Below are 21,307 nucleotides of genomic sequence, written 5' to 3'. Positions count from 1 at the left end.
TAACTCTTTTTTTCTTTGAATTCTGACGCGAAAAATGCATGTGCTGTGAGAAAAACCACACATAAGTCGAGTCGAGGTTTTAGCAATTTTTTTGGAGACAATTTTTGTGATTTTTGCAATTATTTGTCAAAGCTTATCTGAACAGCATACCACTCGGTTACTACTCCAAGTTAAAGTCATGATAGCATTAAACCAGCTTCATATGGATCTAAAATCAGCACGATGATTTCCAGGTCTGATTATTTTAACGTCGTGTGCAATTTGGGGATGTTATCCGATCTCAATCATCGATAGCCTTAACAGACTCAAAACATGCTTTCATGGTACCGAAATACCACTGCGGTACCCTAAAAGTGGTCTGTTTGCATGTTAAGGTAATAGTTTTTGTTCATACAATTCATTCAAAACTGAAGAGATTCACTAAAACAAGAGCAAGCGCCTTAAATTCCACTCAATAGTGACTTTCAAACTTGAATTTTCTTCTTATATTTCACAAAACATTTTCATGGTATTTACATAAATGCAGTTTACTGGACAATACTTAGTGCATTTATATTAGTCTATGTAGTTTTTCATAATGACCTATTTACCGTATGTGTTATCATCTGTTTACTGTTTAGTATGTTGTGAATTTTAAAGAATTCAGTTGGGTTTCTAGAGATTGAGAATTAATTCTGAGAATTTTTTTTTAAGTTTTGGTTCATGCTGTGTTATGGTTTATTTTAATTGAGGTTCTATGGACAGCTAGCATAAGAATAGAATGTCAATAATTTGACATTGAGTCATTCCTTCATATCCTGATCGATTTGTATCCAATTAGCAAATGCTTGAACGAACGGGAATTAAGATTAATCTCAAAGTCCTTCACAATTTTCCGAATTGTTCACAAAAAGCCGTTAAGATAAAATTCAAAATACCTCAAAACATTTGAACAGCTCTCAAAACAATTGAAAAGCTTTGCTCGATCTCCCAGCCAACTCTTAATATCTCCACTTCAACTTCCCTCAATTCATATAAAATCAATCAATCGTGAAAAAATTCTCATGATTAAGTCACAAAACATTATCCAATAGTCATTAACTTTCCAAATCATAATGCCATGCATGAAGACATTTCCGTCCACAAGACACACAATTCAGTTCCTTTTTTTGAATGTTTACGCTTTACTTCTCATCCACACAGAACATTTCTTCTCGATTGAACATTATTATTATATTTTTCTTCTATGCTATACATCTCTCAGTCTCTTGTTAGGTCTCGCATCGATAAGACGTTAGAAGGAAAAGTGTAAAAAGATTGAAGCGCGTGTTCTGCACAGTTGAGTAAAGTGAGCAAAAAAAAAAATAATCTTAAAAATAAAATATTTTCACTTTCATGTTGAATTAATGTGATTTATTAAGTGAAATTCACGACATGAGAATTTAGTGATCGCACAATAAGATGTGACATTTATTATCGTATAAAATTTGTATTATCAATTAACTATTAATCTCATATATCTACGTGACTTCCTTAAAGTGATTTTTTGAAAAAAGAAAAACACGGAAAAGACAGGCGAAACTAGTGTACATGCTGAATAGTTTAGAATTCTACTATATCAAATTGACATAAAGAACAGAGGACAATATTGGAAGTGGAAATAATCAATTAGTAAGTGCAATCTAATTAACAATACTTGCATTTTCTATATTTATGGATGATTTCATATCTCGTTGCTGCGAATACTGCCGTGATGATTAAATCTGGATGTGGTTGGTTGAAGGAAGTTTGATGATTTTTTGACATTTTCTTTTAAACAATCTTTGTAATTGAATACAGTAATTCTTAAATTAACGATGATGTTGGCAATATTTTTGGATATGAGGTGAAATTGCGATGGAATCTTTTGTGGGCAGTACAATGCAATTCGGTTATTCTTCTAATGTTAGAATCAAGGCTAGAATGATTAATAATCTAGAATGACAATTCTAATATTCTGATTTGGAACTTTAACTTTTGGTGTCAAATCTGATTGATAGGACTAAAAACTTTAAGAATCTGGTTTTTCGGGTATCTTCACTTCCACACTTCCACTATTTAATCTGATCTTAGCCACATTAGGGAGTATTTGCACCTTAGAAAAGGTATGGATCTTGTCAAAATGATCAAAAAGTGATCGATCAGCTAAAATACTCTTGTGTCCTCAAGAAGCAGTTGTTAAAGCAGTGCTTTTTTGTGTCTTTTGCCAGTAAAGCTATCAGAACTACCTTTAAAAGTATTGTGAAACCCCAAATCAACCAGCTTAGAAGTCGACTTCGAGCCATGATAATCCTTTGTATGCTGTACCTGAGAAAACCTCCAAATTCTACAATCCTACATCCAAGTTTCCAAAACAAAATTCCTTCATCACTAAAGCCGCACAGAAATTCCAAACAAAAAGAGACAACAAAAACTTCATTAATGAGAGTCGTATCCAATTGAGAATTTAGAGTGATGATGAATTTTGTACATGAATATTAAACAAGTGTTACAATGGATAGATTTCAGCGGAAAAGTAATGCTTGTACAATCTATTAAGTGCTTGTAATGCGATATGATGTGTTTATAAAATCGTCAAAAAATCCACATTCATAGCGGCAGCAAAAGGAAAGCAAAGAAGAAGCAGCAAAATATTATTTTTACTGCCGGTAAAAATTACACACACGGGTATTAAATAGTTAGTTTTAAAAGGAACATGAAAAGGAAGAGAAATTACATTGTGAAACCTTTTGCTGTCTCCCATCAATTGATTATTAGCTTCCCTTAAGTAAACTAATTCAAAGGAATTTTTGAGGCATATAAAAAGGGGTTGTGCCCCTGTTTTTGGTTTACCTTTCATTCCTGTGTTTGCTTCTAGTGCTGCTCTTCAGGTATTGTGCAATATCATTTCTTTCACATGACCTATGTTTTTCATGAATCGATGATCATTCAACTATTGCATTATTATAACGAAATTCCTGTCTGGATTAGACTAGTTCATTATGACTGACTTCATTAATTTTTGGTTCCTTTAGGGAGAAAGTTGTTAAGGAGAAAGTTGTCTATAAAATATGTATTTTTTTCTAGATTAAAGCAAATTTAATTGACATACCCAACATACCCCTCTGCTCTTAAGAGCACGCTCATTGCCTGCTAGGGATATGATTTATTACTAATTCAATTGCTGCCCAAAAGCAAAATTCTAAAGGAATTACAAAAGTTGAGGAAAATCAAATGCTATTGCAAAAATCAAATGATGAATTCGAATGTATGTCAAATGTTAAGTTTGTAATTAGGTCGACTGATCGCTTCCCAGAGATGTATTTAGGAGGGGTTGCGGGTCAAAATTCAAATGCGATCCATTTGGCTTTAAACCACATAACCGACCATAAGCCACAATAGCAAAGAACTTTACGTTATTCACTCTCAGCTTTAGACAAATTTACACCATACTTCCTATCCTCAAAATTGATGTAACTAAGATTATGTATAGAAATTTCGTCTTCAAGGTCTGTCTAATCCTCGTGATCAAAACAAATTCCTTCCCTACCTTTCCAAAAATAGTACCTCATGTAACATACAGTCTGTTTTAGATATAGAAAAGTAATTTATGTAACATATATTGAATTCCTGAACATGACATATCATTTATTAAATGAGCTTATAAAAGATGATAAAAGAAGAGTAAAAATACGCATTAAACTCTTTTTCACTCAATTTATCAAATCAAGCGACTGTGCAAAAAAATGAAAAGAAATATCAAACAACAGCTGAATCGTCTTTCATATTATAATCTGTCGCACATCAGAACGCTCAGTTTTTGTGTGTATATTATTTTTTTTGGGATGAAATTCTTTTATTTTTGAAGCAAAAAAGAGATAAATTACATGCTGACTGTGGAACAGATAGCGATGATGAAACTCCCATTACGAACAGTCAATTAACTTTTAATTAAGAATCATTTAAGTGCAATAAATGCTGCCAAGATGTCAAGTTCATGCGAGCATATGGAGCCACCTGTTGCATTTTATGTACTTGAATGCGTCAGGATGAATTGAAGCGTGAATTCATGGACTGTAAAATAATGATAAACATCCTAGTGGGAGAAATGAGTTGTGTGGATTGACGGATTTATGGATCTATAACTGCAAAATTGTTAAACTATCTAGTTAGTCACGGAGTTAGGCAGTTTATTATGCAAAGCTTTATGTTCATTTCAAGACGTGCTGATCACTTCAAATTTGCAGCAATTATATCCATAAAACAATCCACAAAATCTGCTGACAGCATGACATTCGACACAGTTATTCCATGCAATCTAATCAACTGATACTAAATCAATACTGTGCATTCATATGCACAACATAAATTGACATCCCCAAGATTAAATTTATTTATTCTTCTTCTACATATGCTTCCGACCTTGAACTAGACACTGTCAACGGCATGAACAAACGAATAAGCAACTGAACTTCAATTGAAGGCACTTATGTATGCGGAATACTTTATTTTAAATGAAAATAATATTAAGTTTGAATACTTTCGAGGATGAATACATTTTATGTCAGATTGTGGATGTATAGTTTTCATGGAATGCACGATTGCGCCAATTTGTTGAAAAGTTTATCACTGGGAATTCCTTCATACTACATGATTTACTACTGTTGACTGACCTTGCTGTAGATTAGTATTCAACACGCTCCTTGAATTAAATCAGCTCAATATCAATCGACTGTCAGAATCAAGTTCATAACATGCTCAACGTGCAGCATCCCTAGTAAAAAATCATACAACAAAGTATGAATGAAAAACATGTGTAGTTGTGACTTATACTACATGTTTGACATAATGTAAAGGAATTAGCATAAATAATATCAACTTCATGCTGCTTCCTATTTCTTTCCCGGCGATTGAATGACAATGTCGGAGAAATACGAGAAGTAATCATAAGTTTCTATATTGAATGTCATCCATTGATTATTTAATCTAATGTACAATCAGCCTTGTTTATGCAGCAATAAATAAAATGTGTCACAACTTTCGTCCATCAATCATGATGAGCTAAAGACAGGGTTGTTGATTAGTAGTCATAGATACTAGAGATTAAGGAGATTCTGACGCAAATGTTGTCTAGACAAGAAGATGAAGATGAAGGTGATGGCTATTTGCACAAATGTCCATAAACATCCATACGTAGTAAACATTGAAGTATCAACCCTGCTTAAATGCCTTTAGATCTGCCAAATTGTTGGTCAAATGAAGTCAGTTAATGTAATAGCTGCAAATCTTGATAAATGACTTAGTAGAGTCATGAAGTAACAACACGTGACAGTTCTAATAAAATCAATATGACGGCTGATTAATTTATCGTTTAGGTTTGAATTTTATGCTGCTTATTGCTATTGTTTTTAGTAATATCAGTTGCTTGATAGCTGAGGATTTATAGGTCATTGACCTTGAAAGATTAAGTGCTTATTTGGAGCTGATTATGATCGAATCTAGAACAAAATTGATAAATACACTAAATTGTCAACAGCAGTTAGCACAACTCAGCGACAAGCAGTTTGCAGCAACTTTTCAACCACAAACCATCAAGCCTGTCATGCCAAATTCATTACATCCATTAATTTATTAATCTAATCGCAAGTTTTGTGTTTTATGATTCGAATTAATTTTCCGATTCAAGCTAATTTATGATAATTCCAGCAAACGGAACTGAATATTCAATAGGAATCGATTCCACAATATCAATTTCTATGTAGTATTGACTCTGCGACATCAAGTCTATCGTATCGTAGCAATTTTCATTTTAATAGACGGAAAAGAAAATTTTGTATCATTTATTTGTAATCTTTTAATATTTTCGTGTGCGGTTCCGAAAAAAAAGAATCACAAAAGAAAAGAAATTCGTGCGCTCAAGTTAAACGAACTGAGAAACATTTAAGGTCAGAATATAGAAAATATTAAGTCAATGATTTCATTTTCTTCAGTAATAAATTGATATTAAATTAAGGCACATTTCAGTGACCCGTGGACACATTTATATTGAGTCGCACTCGTGGCTGTAAATTTTTTTGCGAATTTTATATCACATCGAAATTTATTGAGTATAAATGACAAATAAATTTCAAGGAAGTTGAGCGTGTGCCTCATATGTTTATCCCACACTTCAAGTACGAGCACATAATGCACAAATTGAATAATGTGTCATCATGCTGCATTTTGTCACCGACTAATTATGTTATAAATCACGATAGACCCCCATGGTCAGCACTTTCGTGTAAACAATTTAATCACAAATCGCAAAAAGCTTCATATCACCTTCCGCATACTCTTTTAAAGATTCATCGTACTCATTTGTAGAGCATATACCTAACCTTGCGATCCCAAATTTAATAAATATTATCTGTCACAAATTTTAATCATCAGGCAATTAAACTCTGACCATTTTAATGATTTAAACGCCTTCTGATTAATTATTTAATTTTTATGATGATGCTGTTAGTGGATGTTTGTAAATAATGTCCATAAAATGTGATTTTTGGAGCTCCTCTCTTTTGGATGTTCAAGGAAAGTCGATTCTCTGCCTATAAGGTTCTAGAGAAGAAAGAAAACTTTACGAGTCACATCATAGCCCGAATGCAACTTAAACCTTCTTTCTCTATCCAGTTTTCATTACACAGCTCTTTCCATTGCATTGAACCAAAGCACAAACCGAATATACAGCACCTCCACTAAACATTGGACATCCCTTGTTAATGATCCCATTTAAATGTTGATAATTTATGTGCGTCAACAATTTAGTTTAGCCGTTTAGGTTTTATTATCAGTGAATTCTGCTGTTAATTCATCGTCTGATCTGTAAAGTGTCTGATGAGATTGTTAAAATTTAATGACTTTCGCGTGGATCTTTAATCAAATGTGATGTCAGAAATTAAATTGCTGTGTCATTCCAACTGCTATCACTTCCAAAAAAGGTCTTGCAAAATCCAGTTTTGTGTTCCTTCAAACTGAATAATTTTGCTTATTGCCGAAATAATTACGAAAGTGAAATCAAGTGATCAGGAAGTATTTAGTGACTAAAGATCAAATTACTTCAAACTTAACATCTGTTTGTCAGCAGTATATATTTCATATAGTATACCCACATCCTCATTGCATTTTGAACTTAATATCCTAATGAATCTCAATTATTAATCAACCCTTATATCCAACAGAATTACCGGCCATAAAGAATGCGAGACACATTCAACATGGAACATTCGAGACATCCTGATAGCTATGATATCAAAAAGCCTTTCATGAAACTCAGTCGAATGACATTTCTTATGCTTCTTGTCATCTTTATCTGCAGTTTAATTGCTGTTGCACTTCTGGTTTATAACTTTGCTGTATGTCCACAAGATGAAAGTGAAAGGACTTGCGGAAGTCAGTATCACAATCATATTAATGGAAATGTGCCGCCAACAGCTATACCTGTAGAAGATGGAGAAGCAGAGCCGACAGTTTACAAAGATGTGAGGCTACCGAGATCAATGAAGCCTATATCTTACGATATAGTAATAGCACCAGACCTTAGTGGTGATAATTTCACATTTAAAGGTGATGTTGCTGTTAAAATTCATGTAGACCAAAGTTGCACAAACATTTCAATCCATTCATGGACATTGAAGATTAATCGTAATCATACAGTCATAAAAGTCTTAAATGAAAATGGAGAAGTAACTGACGATGAAATCACTGTCAAGAATCACTACTTTATTGATGAGAAACAGTTTCTCGTAATTGAGACAAATGAAGTGCTGGAAGCAGGCAAAGAGTATCTGCTTAAGTTGAAATATGTTGGACAAATCTTAGACAATTTACAAGGATTTTACAAGTCTTCATACACAGTTGAGAATCAGACTAAATGGCTGTCATCCACACAGTTCCAAGCAACAGATGCTAGGAGGGCATTTCCTTGGTAAGTGACTTGATGAAAATTGTATGTTTGGAAGTTGAAGCTAGTTAGATAGAATAATTTTGGATGTACTCTGAATGATGATCTCCCAAGCTAGACTTTAGCTATAAAACTTCATTAGACTAGCTCAAACTCAGAATCCAAGAGTATCCTAAACCAACTTCAGACATTCCATATTTTATCTGATCTCTTCTTCAATAGCTTCGACGAGCCAGAATTTAAAGCCACATTCAAAATAACTCTAGGACGTCCAAAATCAATGATTACCCTATCTAACATGCCACTTGAAAAGACAGTCCAACAAATTGATAGAATTGCAGCACCAACAAGAGATTATGTCTTCGATATCTACCAAGAATCTGTAAAAATGTCAACTTATCTTGTAGCTTTTGTCGTTTGTGACTTTAAAAATAACTCAAATGGAAATGTTGGAGTTTGGACTCGAGCTGATGCAGTTCAGTCTACAGATTATGCTTTGTCAATCGCACCAAAAGTTTTGAAATTTTTGGAAGGATTTTTCGGCGTGAAATATCCATTGCCAAAAACGGATTTGATTGCCATTCCTGATTTTGCGTTTGGTGCTATGGTGAGTTTAAAGTCTATGCTGAAACTTTCTGAGAATCACATGTTGTTGCATAATTTACAGGAGAACTTCGGGCTGATAACATTCCGCGAAACAGCGATGCTGTATGACGTAAGATACGAAACAAGTTAATGACATTAAATCTTTAATAAGCAGTTGCACATTTCAGGAAGGAGTTTCAGCGATCGGCAAAAAAATGACAGTTGCAGCTGTTGTATCTCATGAGATAGCACATCAGTAAGACTTAATAGCTGATTTATTATCATGAAAATAAAAACTTTCTTTTGTGATTCATGCTAGGTGGTTCGGAAACTTGGTCACGCCTCATTGGTGGAGTGATTTATGGCTAAACGAAGGTAAGCTTAAGATCTTCAAGTTTTTATGGTTCCTGAAATATAACTGTTGACTATCCAGGTTTTGCAACATTCATGGAGCACATCATCGTCGATCACATTGAACCAACTTGGAAGTCTAAGGATCTTTTCGTCATCAATGAGCTACATCAAGTATTCTCTTTGGACGCCTTGATTTCATCACATAAGATCTCTATTGAAGTCCAGAATCCCGACCAGATCAATGAAATTTTTGACTCAATCTCGTAAGTTGTTCATGCTTTCCCCTAACATTCTCAAAATAATCATATCTATCAAAATCTCATTCCAGCTACTCAAAAGGCGCATCCCTCATCCGTTCAATGGAAAACTTCCTGACCATGGATGTCTTCAAACGAGGTCTATCCAATTATTTGAAAGAATTTTCCTTCCAAACTGCAACTCAAAATGATTTATGGAATGCCTTGACTGTTGAGGCTGTACGCTCTGGAGTTTTCAGTGCCAACATGTCCGTTAAGGAGATTATGGATGGATGGACATTGCAGACCGGTCTTCCATTGCTGACTGTCACCAGAAATTATGAAAATAATGAGATTAAATTGGAACAAAAAAGGTTCATTTTGATTGAATCAAATTCTACGGAAGTGCTGAAATTAAAGGAGGAAATGGATCCACTGTGGTTTATTCCGATTTCATACACAACGAAACGAGATTTGGACTTTGAGAATACTAAGCCGTCTTACTGGATGAAAGCTGAAAGATTGATGACAATTAATCAGGACATTGACAATTCAGAATGGATTATTTTTAATCCACAAGTTGCTCACTACTATCGAGTGAATTATGATTTAGAAAATTGGAAGCTTATCACTAAGCACCTTAATGATCCACAACATTATAATGAAATTTCCCAAGCAAATCGCGCTCAATTGATGGATGATGCAATGAACTTAGCACGTGCTGATATTCTCGATTACAGTGTTGCAATGGATTTGACAAAGTACTTAAAGCATGAAACGGATTATGTACCGTGGAAAACCGCAATCAGTAATTTATTCTACATTGACTCAATGCTCATTCGAATGCCAGATTATCACTTAATGAAGGTGAATTGCATAAGTGCCATGTAATTTGATATAAAATTTCACTTACAAAAATGCATTTCAATTACACTTCCAGCAATACTTTACGACGAGAATTGAAAACATTTACAGTCAATTAGGTTTTGAGGATCGTGGAGATATTCTACAAAAGATGAGTCGTCATGAGATCTTGAAGGCTGCTTGCCATTTAGGAAACAGAGATTGTATTGCTAATTCCATTAGGGAGTATCATTTATGGAAGATGGAAGCTAATCCTGACATCAATAATCCGTAAGTAACAATATCCTACTTAAGTTGCCTACAATCGTCATATCCTTCAATTCCAGAATCTCTCCAAATTTGAAACTAATCGTCTACTGCACAGCCATAAGACATGGAGATCATGAAGACTGGGACTTTGCATGGGATCGATTCTTAAATACTTCAATGTCAAGTGAAAAGGAACTATTGCTGCAAGCACTTGGATGCACCAGGGAGCCATGGCTGCTAAGTCGTTATTTAGAACGATCACTTGAAAATGAAGGAATCAGGAAGCAAGATACATTTAGAGTATTTTCATCAGTCTCAAGTAATGTTTGGGGACAACCGATTGCATTTAACTTTATAAAGAATAATTGGAAGAGACTTCGATTACAGTAAGTTATTAGAATTACAATAAAGCTTGTATTAATTCATAAATTTTAACAGCTTTGGTCTTGGATCTCCAATGAGCACTCTGAACAGCTTAATCAAATTTGTCACCAAAAGGATGACAGACCCGAATCAATTAGATGATTTGAAGCGGTTCGATGATAAAGAACTTAAAGCAGGAAGAACATTAAAGCAAGCAATTGAACAAGCTGAAGCTAACATTGCTTGGCTGAATAAAAATCATAAAAAGATCGTTGATTGGCTCAAAGTTAATTTAGACTAGGATAAAGGATTTTTAACAACCTATTAGTGTGTACTTACAATTCAAACAGAACAATTTTATTATGCCAAAAAAATCGTAATAGCTATATTGATGTTTAAAGGAATTAATAAATTAAATTTAAGAATTAAATCTGATGCTAGTTAGGTACTGTTTACTTAGATCATGTTTTGAACTTCCAGGAAAATTGTCTTAGCACCAAAAATTTAATTATTAAGCTTTGACATCTCAAACACCCAAGGTCATCTATGATCGGTCCTATCTCGCCTCTCGAGGACACTGGGTGATACAGGGGAAGTTGTTTGAAGGTCAAACCGCTCATCCATTCTCAAGAAATTTCGGGTTATTCCCCTGACGTAATATGATACGTAATATCACGCAGAACCTTCAAAACCCTTAAATTGTGTTGGAAAGGAGGAAGAATACAGTTACAACTTCCAATACGCCAAAATACTTCTTTCATTTTTAATAAACCAGTTGTTATCAACCTTTTAAGTGTGTCAGAAAGTTTATTGAGTAATCTACATTCTATACTATCATACTGCAGCACATATGTTGCCCACAACTGGCATACATCAATAAAGCACGTTATCAAAATAAATATTATTGTTGAAAGTTTTGACACGGATTGTCAACAAAGACTTTCAACCTTTAATCGACACTAACGCTTAATACAGCTACAGAAGCAGTCTTAATACAACCTTATTATAGCTTCTTTGTGTTGCTATCAAGCATTAGTAAGACTGTCTATTGAATTAATTACAGGTCGTAGACTAAGCTAAATACGAATACAATCTTATCAAGTCATACGTACGTTTTACAATAATGAATCATTACTTTTACTCCTATCGTCTAAGTCGATAAGGGCAGAAAGGTTTTATAATCATACGAGCATTCGATTGCGTGCCAAAAATAAGTGTACTAATTGACAATATCAAATAAAACGTGATGGTGATAAGATTCCAATCATCAATTATATAGCCATAAATTCTGATAAAAGTTATTGTATATTTTAATAACTGTAGCACAGCCATCAAGACTCATTAGGTATTTTGCACTTCGATCAGACACATCTATCGAATCATGCTGACTAAAGTATTATTCTTGATCTTTATGATCCACTCATCATATCAGGTAATTCAAGTATTTATGCTTGTGAAATAAGTCTATAGCTTAATCTATCCAACAGAAATCAACTCCCGAAGATCCTACATATGTAGCAGCTGTTGTAGAATTTAATTTCGGTTTGGTACAAGAATTAAATACAACAGAACGAACAAAGACGAATTTAGAGAAGTACATCAAAATTATGGAAGAGCCAGAAGAGGAAATCGACATCATCATATTCCCGGAAATGACATTCAATAGGATGGAAACAGCAGCAGAAATTCCAGAACCTTCTGAAAAATTAGCGCCTTGCGGCAGTGATAAATACAAAGATGATAATGTTGCTAAGAAAATTTCATGCCTAGCTAAGCAGTATGGACGATATATAGTTGTAAATATGATAACAAAGGCTAAATGTCCTGATGTTGAAATGACTGAAAATGGCGATACAAGAGATTGCAAGGAACGAGAAGATGGATTTAGCTACTATAACACAAATGTAGTCTTTGATCGGGACGGTGTCGTCATTTCGCGTTATCGTAAGTTCAATTTGTTTGGTGAAGATGTTGATAAGCCATACAAGCCACAAATGGCAACATTCACAACTGATTTTGGTGTTAAATTCGGTCACTTTATATGCTTCGACTTAATGTTCAGATATCCGGCCGTTGAACTTATTCGCAGTCATAACGTCACAGATGTAATCTTCCCAACAATGTGGTTCTCAGAAGCTCCATTCTTAACAGCTGTTCAAGCACAACAAAATTGGGCTTATTCCCATAATGCAAATTTATTGGCAGCTGGTGCCAATTTCCCAGCAATTGGATCAACAGGAACTGGAATTTATGGAGGTAATAAGGGAGCATATGTTATGGAAATGGGAGGTGATAATTCAACAAAAGTCTTCGTCGCGACTGTTCATAAGAAAATTAAGGAAAATGAAGATGTAGCTATTACGCATGAGATTACTAAATACACTAAGAATGAAATGAAGACATTGTATCTTAAAAGAGATCAACTTGATGTTTATGACATGACATTCTTGAATGATACTGATGGAAATCACTCGAGTGAGATGAAGATCTGTCGCGGAACTACATGCTGTAATATAAAAGTCAACTACACAATTCAAAATTCAGCAACTGTAAAGCATTATCAATATGTTATGGCATTTAATCATGGTCAAAGGACATTCGATGGATTTGCTAATGGTGGAGTTGTGGCTTGTGCTATTCTCGCTTGTAGAAACAGCACCAAAGCAGGCTGTGGAGTAAGAGACGAAACTTTAGAGAATATCCATCAATGGAAAGAAGTCAAAATTGATGGAAAGTTCCCAACTAAAGATGGACAATTCATCTACATGCCAACATCACTTGACACATCCATTGTTCCTTTACAACCTGAGGATTTCGATTATACAGTTAAGCATAACGAAGATGAGGATGAAATAGCTATAAACTTGAAAGAAAATTCTGAAAATTTACTAGCATTTGGAATCTACGGACGAGATTTTAATTTAGACGTTGATGGTGCATCAGGGATTACAGTTTCAATATCTTTAATTTTATTTGCCATTCTAGCAATCTTTAAATTGATGTAAAATTTACATAGTTCATAGATGTTCATAACAAATTATTTTAAATATCAGTTAATTCAAATATTCTAATCCACTCACTTCCATTTTTGACACAATAAAAATTCATCACATTTTTACCATGCAAACTTATCAAATATCGGGATTGGCACTGATTGAATCTTCTTATCATCGTGTTTATGTAATAATTTAAACAATCCAGTTCCAATGGATGCAGGCATTCCTAATATAATTCTTTCTGAGACGCCATCGATTGAATCTGTTTGTCCATAGTATGCAGCATCAAACAAGTGATCAGCTGTCTTTTCAAACTGTTGGATAGAAATAAAATAAGCATTAAAATTTTTGTCAATAAAATAAAGTCGAAAACCATACAATTCCTTGTATCAAAACCAAACATTTGTATGGTTTCAATAAAATTAACATTTGTACCGTTTTAGAAACAATAAAAATAAAACTTACCGATGCCAAATTGAAGACTGATTCTCTCATTTTAGCCAATCCATGTCTAGTGATACCCAATACATCACCACGACTTGTCATTTGACTTGCCAGCAACATAATATGACGGTAATCCACGCTCATACCGTGACCTTCCATAACATCTGTAATTTCACGAATAATTGTCGTTCGTGCAGCTTCAATTCCAAGAGTATTGAAAACTTCCCAAATATTGTTACTTGTTGTTTTACTCCCAACAACACCATATGTAGCCATAACATCTCTTAATGCAGCACCTTCAATGCATAATTTATAAAATCCTTCCTTATCGTCAATAGCAATAACAGCACGTGAAACACTCGGTATTCCAGCAATTACAATTTTTGGAACTAATGATGTCAACCTTTGCAGCTCAACATTCATCATATTTCCGTATTTGGCAGTATCAGGTCGTATAACAAGTAGCGAAGGTCCATGAATTTCTACTTGATTTGGTTTAAGCTTAAGTTTCGAGATGCAAATTGAGTACTTGATTGTGTCAATATTTACTTCCAGTCCTAATACACGAATTCTGTCCAAATCAAGCTTAATGAGTAAGAAGCATTCATCATTTCGGTAAACTTCTTCTAAAAATGATGAAACTTCTCCCAAAGTTGTCTTTTCAATCCTTGCCTTAACTTTTCTAGCAGTTTCCATCGACTTATTGTCATGAATATGAGCAGTAATGACAGGAGTTGAAATCTGTTTGGTTGCGTTGATAATTTCAACGACACGAGGCACACCTTGTGTAATGTTCATGGAAGCAACACCAGCAAAATGGAAAGTCTTCAATGTCATTTGAGTTCCTGGTTCACCAATTGATTGTGCACCTAAAGCTCCAACAGCCGTTCCCGGTTCAATTGTCGATCGATTAAACTTTTCATTTACTATATTCATAAACTGTTCAATTTGTCCTTCAGTTATTCTATTAATTTCGTCAGCAACTTTCCCACAATGTCCATAATTAGTCTCAACTTTTTCAATTTTTTTAGCTACTTTTTCCAAAAAATTCATACATTCTAATTTAAAGTCATTTCTACTTGTTGAATATTCAGGTCTTGCCAAAATTTCCTCAGCTGCTGATTTAATATCCTTTGAACATATTTTGACTTGATCTCGATGTGGATATGTCGCTTGAACATGCATTAATTGTCGTTCAAGATCTACTGGACGATTCTTTGTCTCCATACATGCTGGATCTAATCCATCTCCACCGTATGAAAATTCTACAACTTCACTGATTGCATTTCTTACAGTTCCATCATATTGAACGACGAGATCTTCAAGACATTTGACTAAACGCCTCTGTAAGTAACCAGTTTCAGCCGTTTTTACAGCTGTATCTACGAGACCTTCACGACCAGCCATTGTGTGGAAATAAAATTCTGTTGGCGTCAATCCAGAATAGAAAGAATTTTGGACGAAACCTTTTGCAGTTGGAATCTTTGAAAACTTTTCGAAATAAGGCAATGCACGATCCTCAAAACCATTAGGAACTCTTTTACCATTAATAGCTTGTTGACCTACACAGGCAATCATTTGAGAAATATTGATATTTGAACCTTTAGATCCTGACTGTGCCATAATCAATGCACTATTTGTTGGATGTAATTCACGGAAACAAACTTTTGCAGCCAAGTCACGAATTGTTGACAATTCCTTAAGCATCATTGATTCTAATGTCTGTTCTGGTGTGCAACCCGGTGTGCATTGAAGTGTTCCTTTCTTCATTTCCATAATATATTCATCACATCGAGCATAACCTTTATCAAGCAATTCCTGTTTATCCTCTAACAATCGTTTACTTGGTGTAACATCTCCGATTCCAAATGAGAAGCCACGATTCATCATGTAATATGAAGCCATTCTAGCTAATCGCCACATACTCTTTGTTGATTCATTCTCACCAAAATCACGTAAAATTGTATAGAATACGCAAATTTTAGTTCCAGATCCCAAAGTACTTTTATCCATTGATCCACAAAGTAATTGAGAATTTCTAATAATTACATAGGAATCACGAACGCACATGTCATTATTTCCAGTATAATTCTTTCCTTTTGTTGCTAAATTTACAATGACTGGATAATTCTTATTTGGACGTAGAATCAAGCTGAATATTTGTTTTCCTGTCCACAGTCTTCGTGGCTTTAAAATTGCAGGTGGCGGAAGTTCAACAGTCAAATTTGAATCAGGTCCTGAAATCATACTTGTCGCTAGCTGCATTGCCTTTTCCTTTGTAAAAAATTCATCACGTTGTGTGATCAAGTAACCGCCAGTGATGAAATCTTGAGTTGCAGCAATCAGCAATTCTCCATTACGCGGTGTTACAAGATTCGATCGATTTCCCATCAAAACCAAAGCTTCTGCTCTGGCTTCTTCAGTCTGTGGCAAATGCAAATTCATTTCATCACCATCAAAATCAGCATTGTAAGCTATAAAAAAACAAATTACGATTAATTCAAGTGATATAAAGGAACAGCACTAGAACCTACGTGTACAGACGCACTCATTGAATCTGAATGTCCTTTGTGGCTGAACTTTTGCTTGATGACACATTATACTAAGTTTATGCAAACTTGGCTGTCGATTGAATAAAACGATATCTCCATCTATCAAGTGTCTATAAATAATAATGGCTTGTTAGTTAACATTCTTGACCATTCACAGTGACTACTCACCTCTCAACGATATCTCCATATTTCAATTCTTGAGCCAATTTATCACGATTTCCATAAGCCAAGTATTTCTTATTGACAGCTCCTTTTTGTAGGACATAATTAGCACCAGGATGAATGTCAGTTCCATTACGAATCATTTGACGTAACATTTGTATATTTGCTGAATTAACTCGCTCAGGAAATGTGAGAATTTTAGCAATTCTGTCAGGAACACCGACTTGATGAATCATAAGATTTGGATCTGGAGAAATTACAGTACGTGCTGAGAAGTCAACACGCTTTCCTGACAAATTTCCTCTGAAACGACCTTGCTTTCCTTTTAGTCGCTGAACAATTCCCCTTGTTGACTTATTTGGCATCATATTTAATGGAACCCCAGAAACTTCACTGTTGAAATATAGAGCAACATGAAGCTGCAAATAATCCCAATCTTCTTGAATAATTTCCATTTTTCCACTGGTATTCATGTGCTTAGAAATATAATCGTTAATTAACAAAATTTCACTCTGTTTCATGGTCAAGTCATCTTCTGTAGTTCCAGACTTAATTTCAGAAGCAACAGATGGACGAATGCAGGCTGGCGGGACGTAAATTCTTGTAATAATTAGATTTGCTGGATCTGAGCTTTCAGAGGTCATTCCAAGTAATGGAATATCACATTTTTGGATGTTCTTAAATAAATGCAAAACTTCTACTGGATTCAATTCCTGAATAAGCGATGATGGCCCAATGCTTTGTGATAATTCTTTATTACTTTCAGTAGCTTGAATGAGTTCATCTAATGCTGCTGTCAATAATGGATCTGTTTTCTTCTTGCCTCTAAATGGCTCATGGACGATTTTCATTAACCCAGGACCTTTCTTGACTGATCCATTTACAGCTTCACAATACGGACACTTGTTATTCTTTTTAGCTTTTTTGAGAATCTAAAATTGTAAAAACATCCAGTAAACAGTTAAAACCAATATGAAGCAACAATATTACCTGTTGATGAATAGCCTTTTTGGCTAAGTACGATAGATTTGGATTCATTAGCTTCTTACTGAAAACTTTTCCATCTTCTGGTTTTAACATAACACGCGCACATTTTTTACAAATTGTTTGTAAGATAGTGACTGTTACGCGAAAATGTCCAACATGGAAAACCGGCAATGCAAGATCCAGATAACCGAAATGTCCAATACATTCATTTAATCCTTGATTGCAAGTCGCACAAATCGCTCCTTTTTGACTAACACCAAGTCTAGGATCTAAAACACCATTCTCAACAGGTGTCCTCTTGTTATCCTGGTTGTAAAGAGTTTTCATTTTCACTTGTAAATGACTGCATTGCTGGATTTGTTGCGGACTATCTACACTAAACGATACATGCGATATTTTCTTAATAACGTCAGCTTCTCTGAACTGTTCCTTAGGCATCTTGGCCTTTACTATCGAAGTAACTTAATTTTAGTCAACTTATTTGATGAATAACTAATAAATTAATAAAATTTCAAAATATTTCTTTTGAAATGTGGGTTTGTTTATGTAGGGGACGATCAACTTATTTTCTTTTGGAAAGATTTTCAAATTTTTTTTGGCCGTTAATTTTTTTGAACTTTTAAAAAGCCGGTATCAAAAAGTTTGTGCAGTGTTGCTCAAACTGAGATTTTTGGGGTAGTTAGAAGGTATTGAAATGATTTTCTTACTACCTGAAAGGTTCATTAATGTTTAATAATGTACAAAAATAGTAAAATCTGTTTCAAACAGTGGAAAATAGATTATTTCATACTTTTGGGGTGCTGTGCTGGAAAATCTGAAAATTTCAATGAAAAGCTGATTGAAATTAAAATAGAAAAGCTTGATTTTGAATTTAATACATTTTTATTTTTGTAATAATAATACATAATAATAATTAATTAATTTACATTTCCTAAAAGTGCCTTAAAATAAATAGTTTAAGCCGCTATTTATCAATTGTTTTCATGAGAAACTTAAAATCAATTGCTAAAAATAGATTTATATAAACTTTTATGTACAAGTTCTTACAGTGCAAAGATGAAATAAATTCCTAAATTAAATTAGGGGTCTATTCCCTTATTACGTAATGCTCCCTTCATTGTTTGAAGTGTCTTGACTGATCCCCCCTACCCTACCTCCATAACAATGTTTCATTGTTCGAAGCGTCTTAATCCCTACCCTACTCCCCAATAAGAGCGTTACGTAATAAGTGAACGACTCCTCTATTCATTTAATTTTTATTATTTTTCACTTTGATTCTCTTTGCAAAATTAATAGATTTTTTTTTTGTTTTTTATTTATCACCCAATTTGAACTTTTTGCTTCCTGATTGTTACTGATTCGATCCGAATATGATTTTATGTCACTCTCTCTTTGATTTCCTCTTTTCGGATGTGTCGGTAGTATTTTTTCTCATTTTTTATTCTGAATAATTTATTTAATTTTTTTCTTTTATTTAAATAGCATTTTTCCCATAATTTTACACTGATTCTGCTAGTTACACATTATTGATATTTCTTATACCGTTTTTCTTAATTAAAAAGAGACATTGAAATAATGATTTTCTCTTTCTTTATCTCAATTATGATTAATATTATTATAATGCATTTTAATCTAGGTGGATTTGGGGTTGTTTGCTTATTACGTTACTTCTAATACAACCTTAGATATTTCCCACAAATTAGCAATGAAATTGCACAACCTACTCCAGATACACTCCATCTGCATTTGCATTCAGGAGTTCACTTTAAGGACATACCCTGTAAATGAACCGGAAGTTAACTCCTTCTTCAACCCAAGATTTTAAGTGAAAATAATGATGATCTCTCATTAAAAAATTAGTAATGTGAAGCGTGAAGCATTTAGAGACAGGGGTAAAGACAGGCATTGCTTGGGGCGGTTAACATTTTCTTGAATGTAACAAAATTTTTAGGGGAATTTTTGAAATATTGTCTCGAAAAGTCCTAGTAGCAAAAAGGAGCACATGATGAGGGGGTTGATCTGAACCCCTCACATCATGAATCTTTGGATACGCTTCTTTGGACGTTCTTACATACTAATCAAATAAATATGAACACTCGGCTTTGGATTAGTGTCTGTACCTAAATGAGTAAATCGTCCTTCAGAATGTCGATCTCATCCCCTTAAACAAGAGAAACCTCCTCTTCTTAAAAAATTGCCACCGTCTACACAACCTCAACTCGTAATAAATAAACTACCCCTTTCGACCATAAATCACATCACAATCTCGGAAGCTTGAAGTCAAACTTTAATAAATTCTTTTTGCAAAAAAGCTTCATTAAAAGCGTGCTGAATATTCATGAAATGCCTTTCGAGATTGCAACATGTTTACTCATTCATATCCAGTAGAATTAATGTATTTGATGCATTAGCAGAAAGTTTTTTTTAAAAAGCACTGTAATATGTATTATCACACCGAATATTCTTGTTTATTTCAATATCCTTTTTTTGCAACTACTCAATTTTTTTTAAACATTTAACTTAGCTTTGTATATTTTTTTTTTTATTTGAAATGGACCTGTCTGTTCTGTTTCTCATCCTTTTCTTATGAATGTCTGACATTTTCAATTCTTTATATATTGCAATAAAAGACATATATAGTAGCTATTCTGGATCATTTGAAGAGAAATTGAGAATTGTGTTTCGAATCTGCATTTATAACTTGATAGCGTTGGAATCTTGAGAATGGTTTAGTTATTTTGTTTCGTCAAGGTCACCAATTCGAAAATTATGACTAAACTCAATATAGTGTTCTGTGAATACATTATGACAAATCAGCATATACTTCAATTATGATCCGGAACTACAATTGGCAAGTTTGGTCCTTACTTAAGATTTCCAAAAATTTATTTTTCTCGATTTTTACAACAATTTTGAGTATTTTTTTACAAATATCTAGGAACTCTGTTCAATAAGTACAACGAAATTTAAATTTATAATATGACTTTACAATCTCACTTATCGAGAAAACAATTTTCAGAAATCAACAGTTTAAATTCTTCGAATTGGAACCAGAAACATTCTAAACCAACTTCAATTATTATAACGTTCATTTGAGATTTGAATAATATTTATTCTACATAGTTGAAAACCCCTTTTGGAACAAAAGTTCAGTCTGTTTTTGAACTCCGATGAATAAACATTTTTGTGAAATTATAAATCCTTAAGGAAGTCGTTTTAATTAAACTACATTTATTCAATCGGTTCCTTAAAGTCTCTCAAAAAGTTTGATTTTACTTTTGAACAAGAACTTTAAGTTTATTAACTTGAAATCATATAAAATTCCAGGAGACTTCTATTTTTTCAATAAACATAACCAAAACATGATATTATTCATCCTCAAAATCCCAAATCACCATCCATTCAAGTGTCAATTCAAGATTCTCAAGAAAAAAAAGCTTTAAAAATTCGTTGTGGAAAATCTTTAGGAACCGGAAGTGATTCAAAACTTAATGGAGCACAAAAATTCAAATTTAATAAATTCGATGATTTACCGATCAATATTTTGCAGAAAATGCACATTCAACCTCTGTCAACTGT

General features: G+C 33.7%; 2 protein-coding genes across 2 annotated transcripts; one reads left to right on the top strand and one right to left on the bottom strand.

Annotated features, from left to right (window-relative positions):
* The first annotated feature begins 1,262 nt into the window (after positions 1–1,262).
* Positions 1,263–14,063, top strand: LOC139086431 (aminopeptidase N-like). The gene is made up of 12 exons (XM_070634884.1): positions 1,263–1,650; positions 7,215–7,960; positions 8,159–8,543; positions 8,604–8,651; positions 8,710–8,777; positions 8,841–8,896; positions 8,955–9,138; positions 9,204–9,978; positions 10,052–10,245; positions 10,302–10,610; positions 10,663–10,882; positions 12,075–14,063. The coding sequence occupies exons 2-12, from the start codon at positions 7,233–7,235 to the stop codon at positions 13,590–13,592; spliced, it is 4,485 nt and encodes a 1,494-aa protein (XP_070490985.1). The 5' UTR covers positions 1,263–1,650; positions 7,215–7,232; the 3' UTR covers positions 13,593–14,063.
* Positions 13,534–18,273, bottom strand: Polr3A (RNA polymerase III subunit A). Its single transcript, XM_070635220.1, has 5 exons — positions 17,732–18,273; positions 16,748–17,673; positions 16,562–16,689; positions 14,049–16,501; positions 13,534–13,897 (listed from the first exon to the last, which is right to left on the bottom strand). The coding sequence occupies exons 1-5, from the start codon at positions 18,164–18,166 to the stop codon at positions 13,703–13,705; spliced, it is 4,137 nt and encodes a 1,378-aa protein (XP_070491321.1). The 5' UTR covers positions 18,167–18,273; the 3' UTR covers positions 13,534–13,702.
* Between the last annotated feature and the right edge of the window lie 3,034 nt (positions 18,274–21,307).

This window comes from Chironomus tepperi, unplaced genomic scaffold, assembly GCF_022539635.2.
Source record: "Chironomus tepperi strain 1889 unplaced genomic scaffold, CSIRO-AGI_Ctep_v1 contig_85, whole genome shotgun sequence".
In the NCBI taxonomy this organism is placed as follows: Eukaryota; Metazoa; Arthropoda; class Insecta; order Diptera; family Chironomidae; genus Chironomus; species Chironomus tepperi.
Note: the sequence above shows the minus strand (reverse complement) of the source record. Positions and strands in the feature narration are given on the sequence as shown.

What these genes read in the sequence shown, in the direction of transcription:
- LOC139086431 (XM_070634884.1), top strand. Translation starts at nt 7,233, where the DNA reads ATGCGAGACACATTCAACATGGAACATTCGAGACATCCTGATAGCTAT. An exon ending in ATTTTGCGTTTGGTGCTATG is followed by an intron (nt 8,544 to 8,603) that starts GTGAGTTTAAAG and finishes CATAATTTACAG; the next exon opens with GAGAACTTCGGGCTGATAAC. An exon ending in CAGATTATCACTTAATGAAG is followed by an intron (nt 9,979 to 10,051) that starts GTGAATTGCATA and finishes TTACACTTCCAG; the next exon opens with CAATACTTTACGACGAGAAT.
- Polr3A (XM_070635220.1), bottom strand. Translation starts at nt 18,166, where the DNA reads ATGCCTAAGGAACAGTTCAGAGAAGCTGACGTTATTAAGAAAATATCG. An exon ending in TATGGAGATATCGTTGAGAG is followed by an intron (nt 16,690 to 16,747) that starts GTGAGTAGTCAC and finishes TATTATTTATAG; the next exon opens with ACACTTGATAGATGGAGATA. An exon ending in CAGTCTTCAATTTGGCATCG is followed by an intron (nt 13,898 to 14,048) that starts GTAAGTTTTATT and finishes TCTATCCAACAG; the next exon opens with TTTGAAAAGACAGCTGATCA.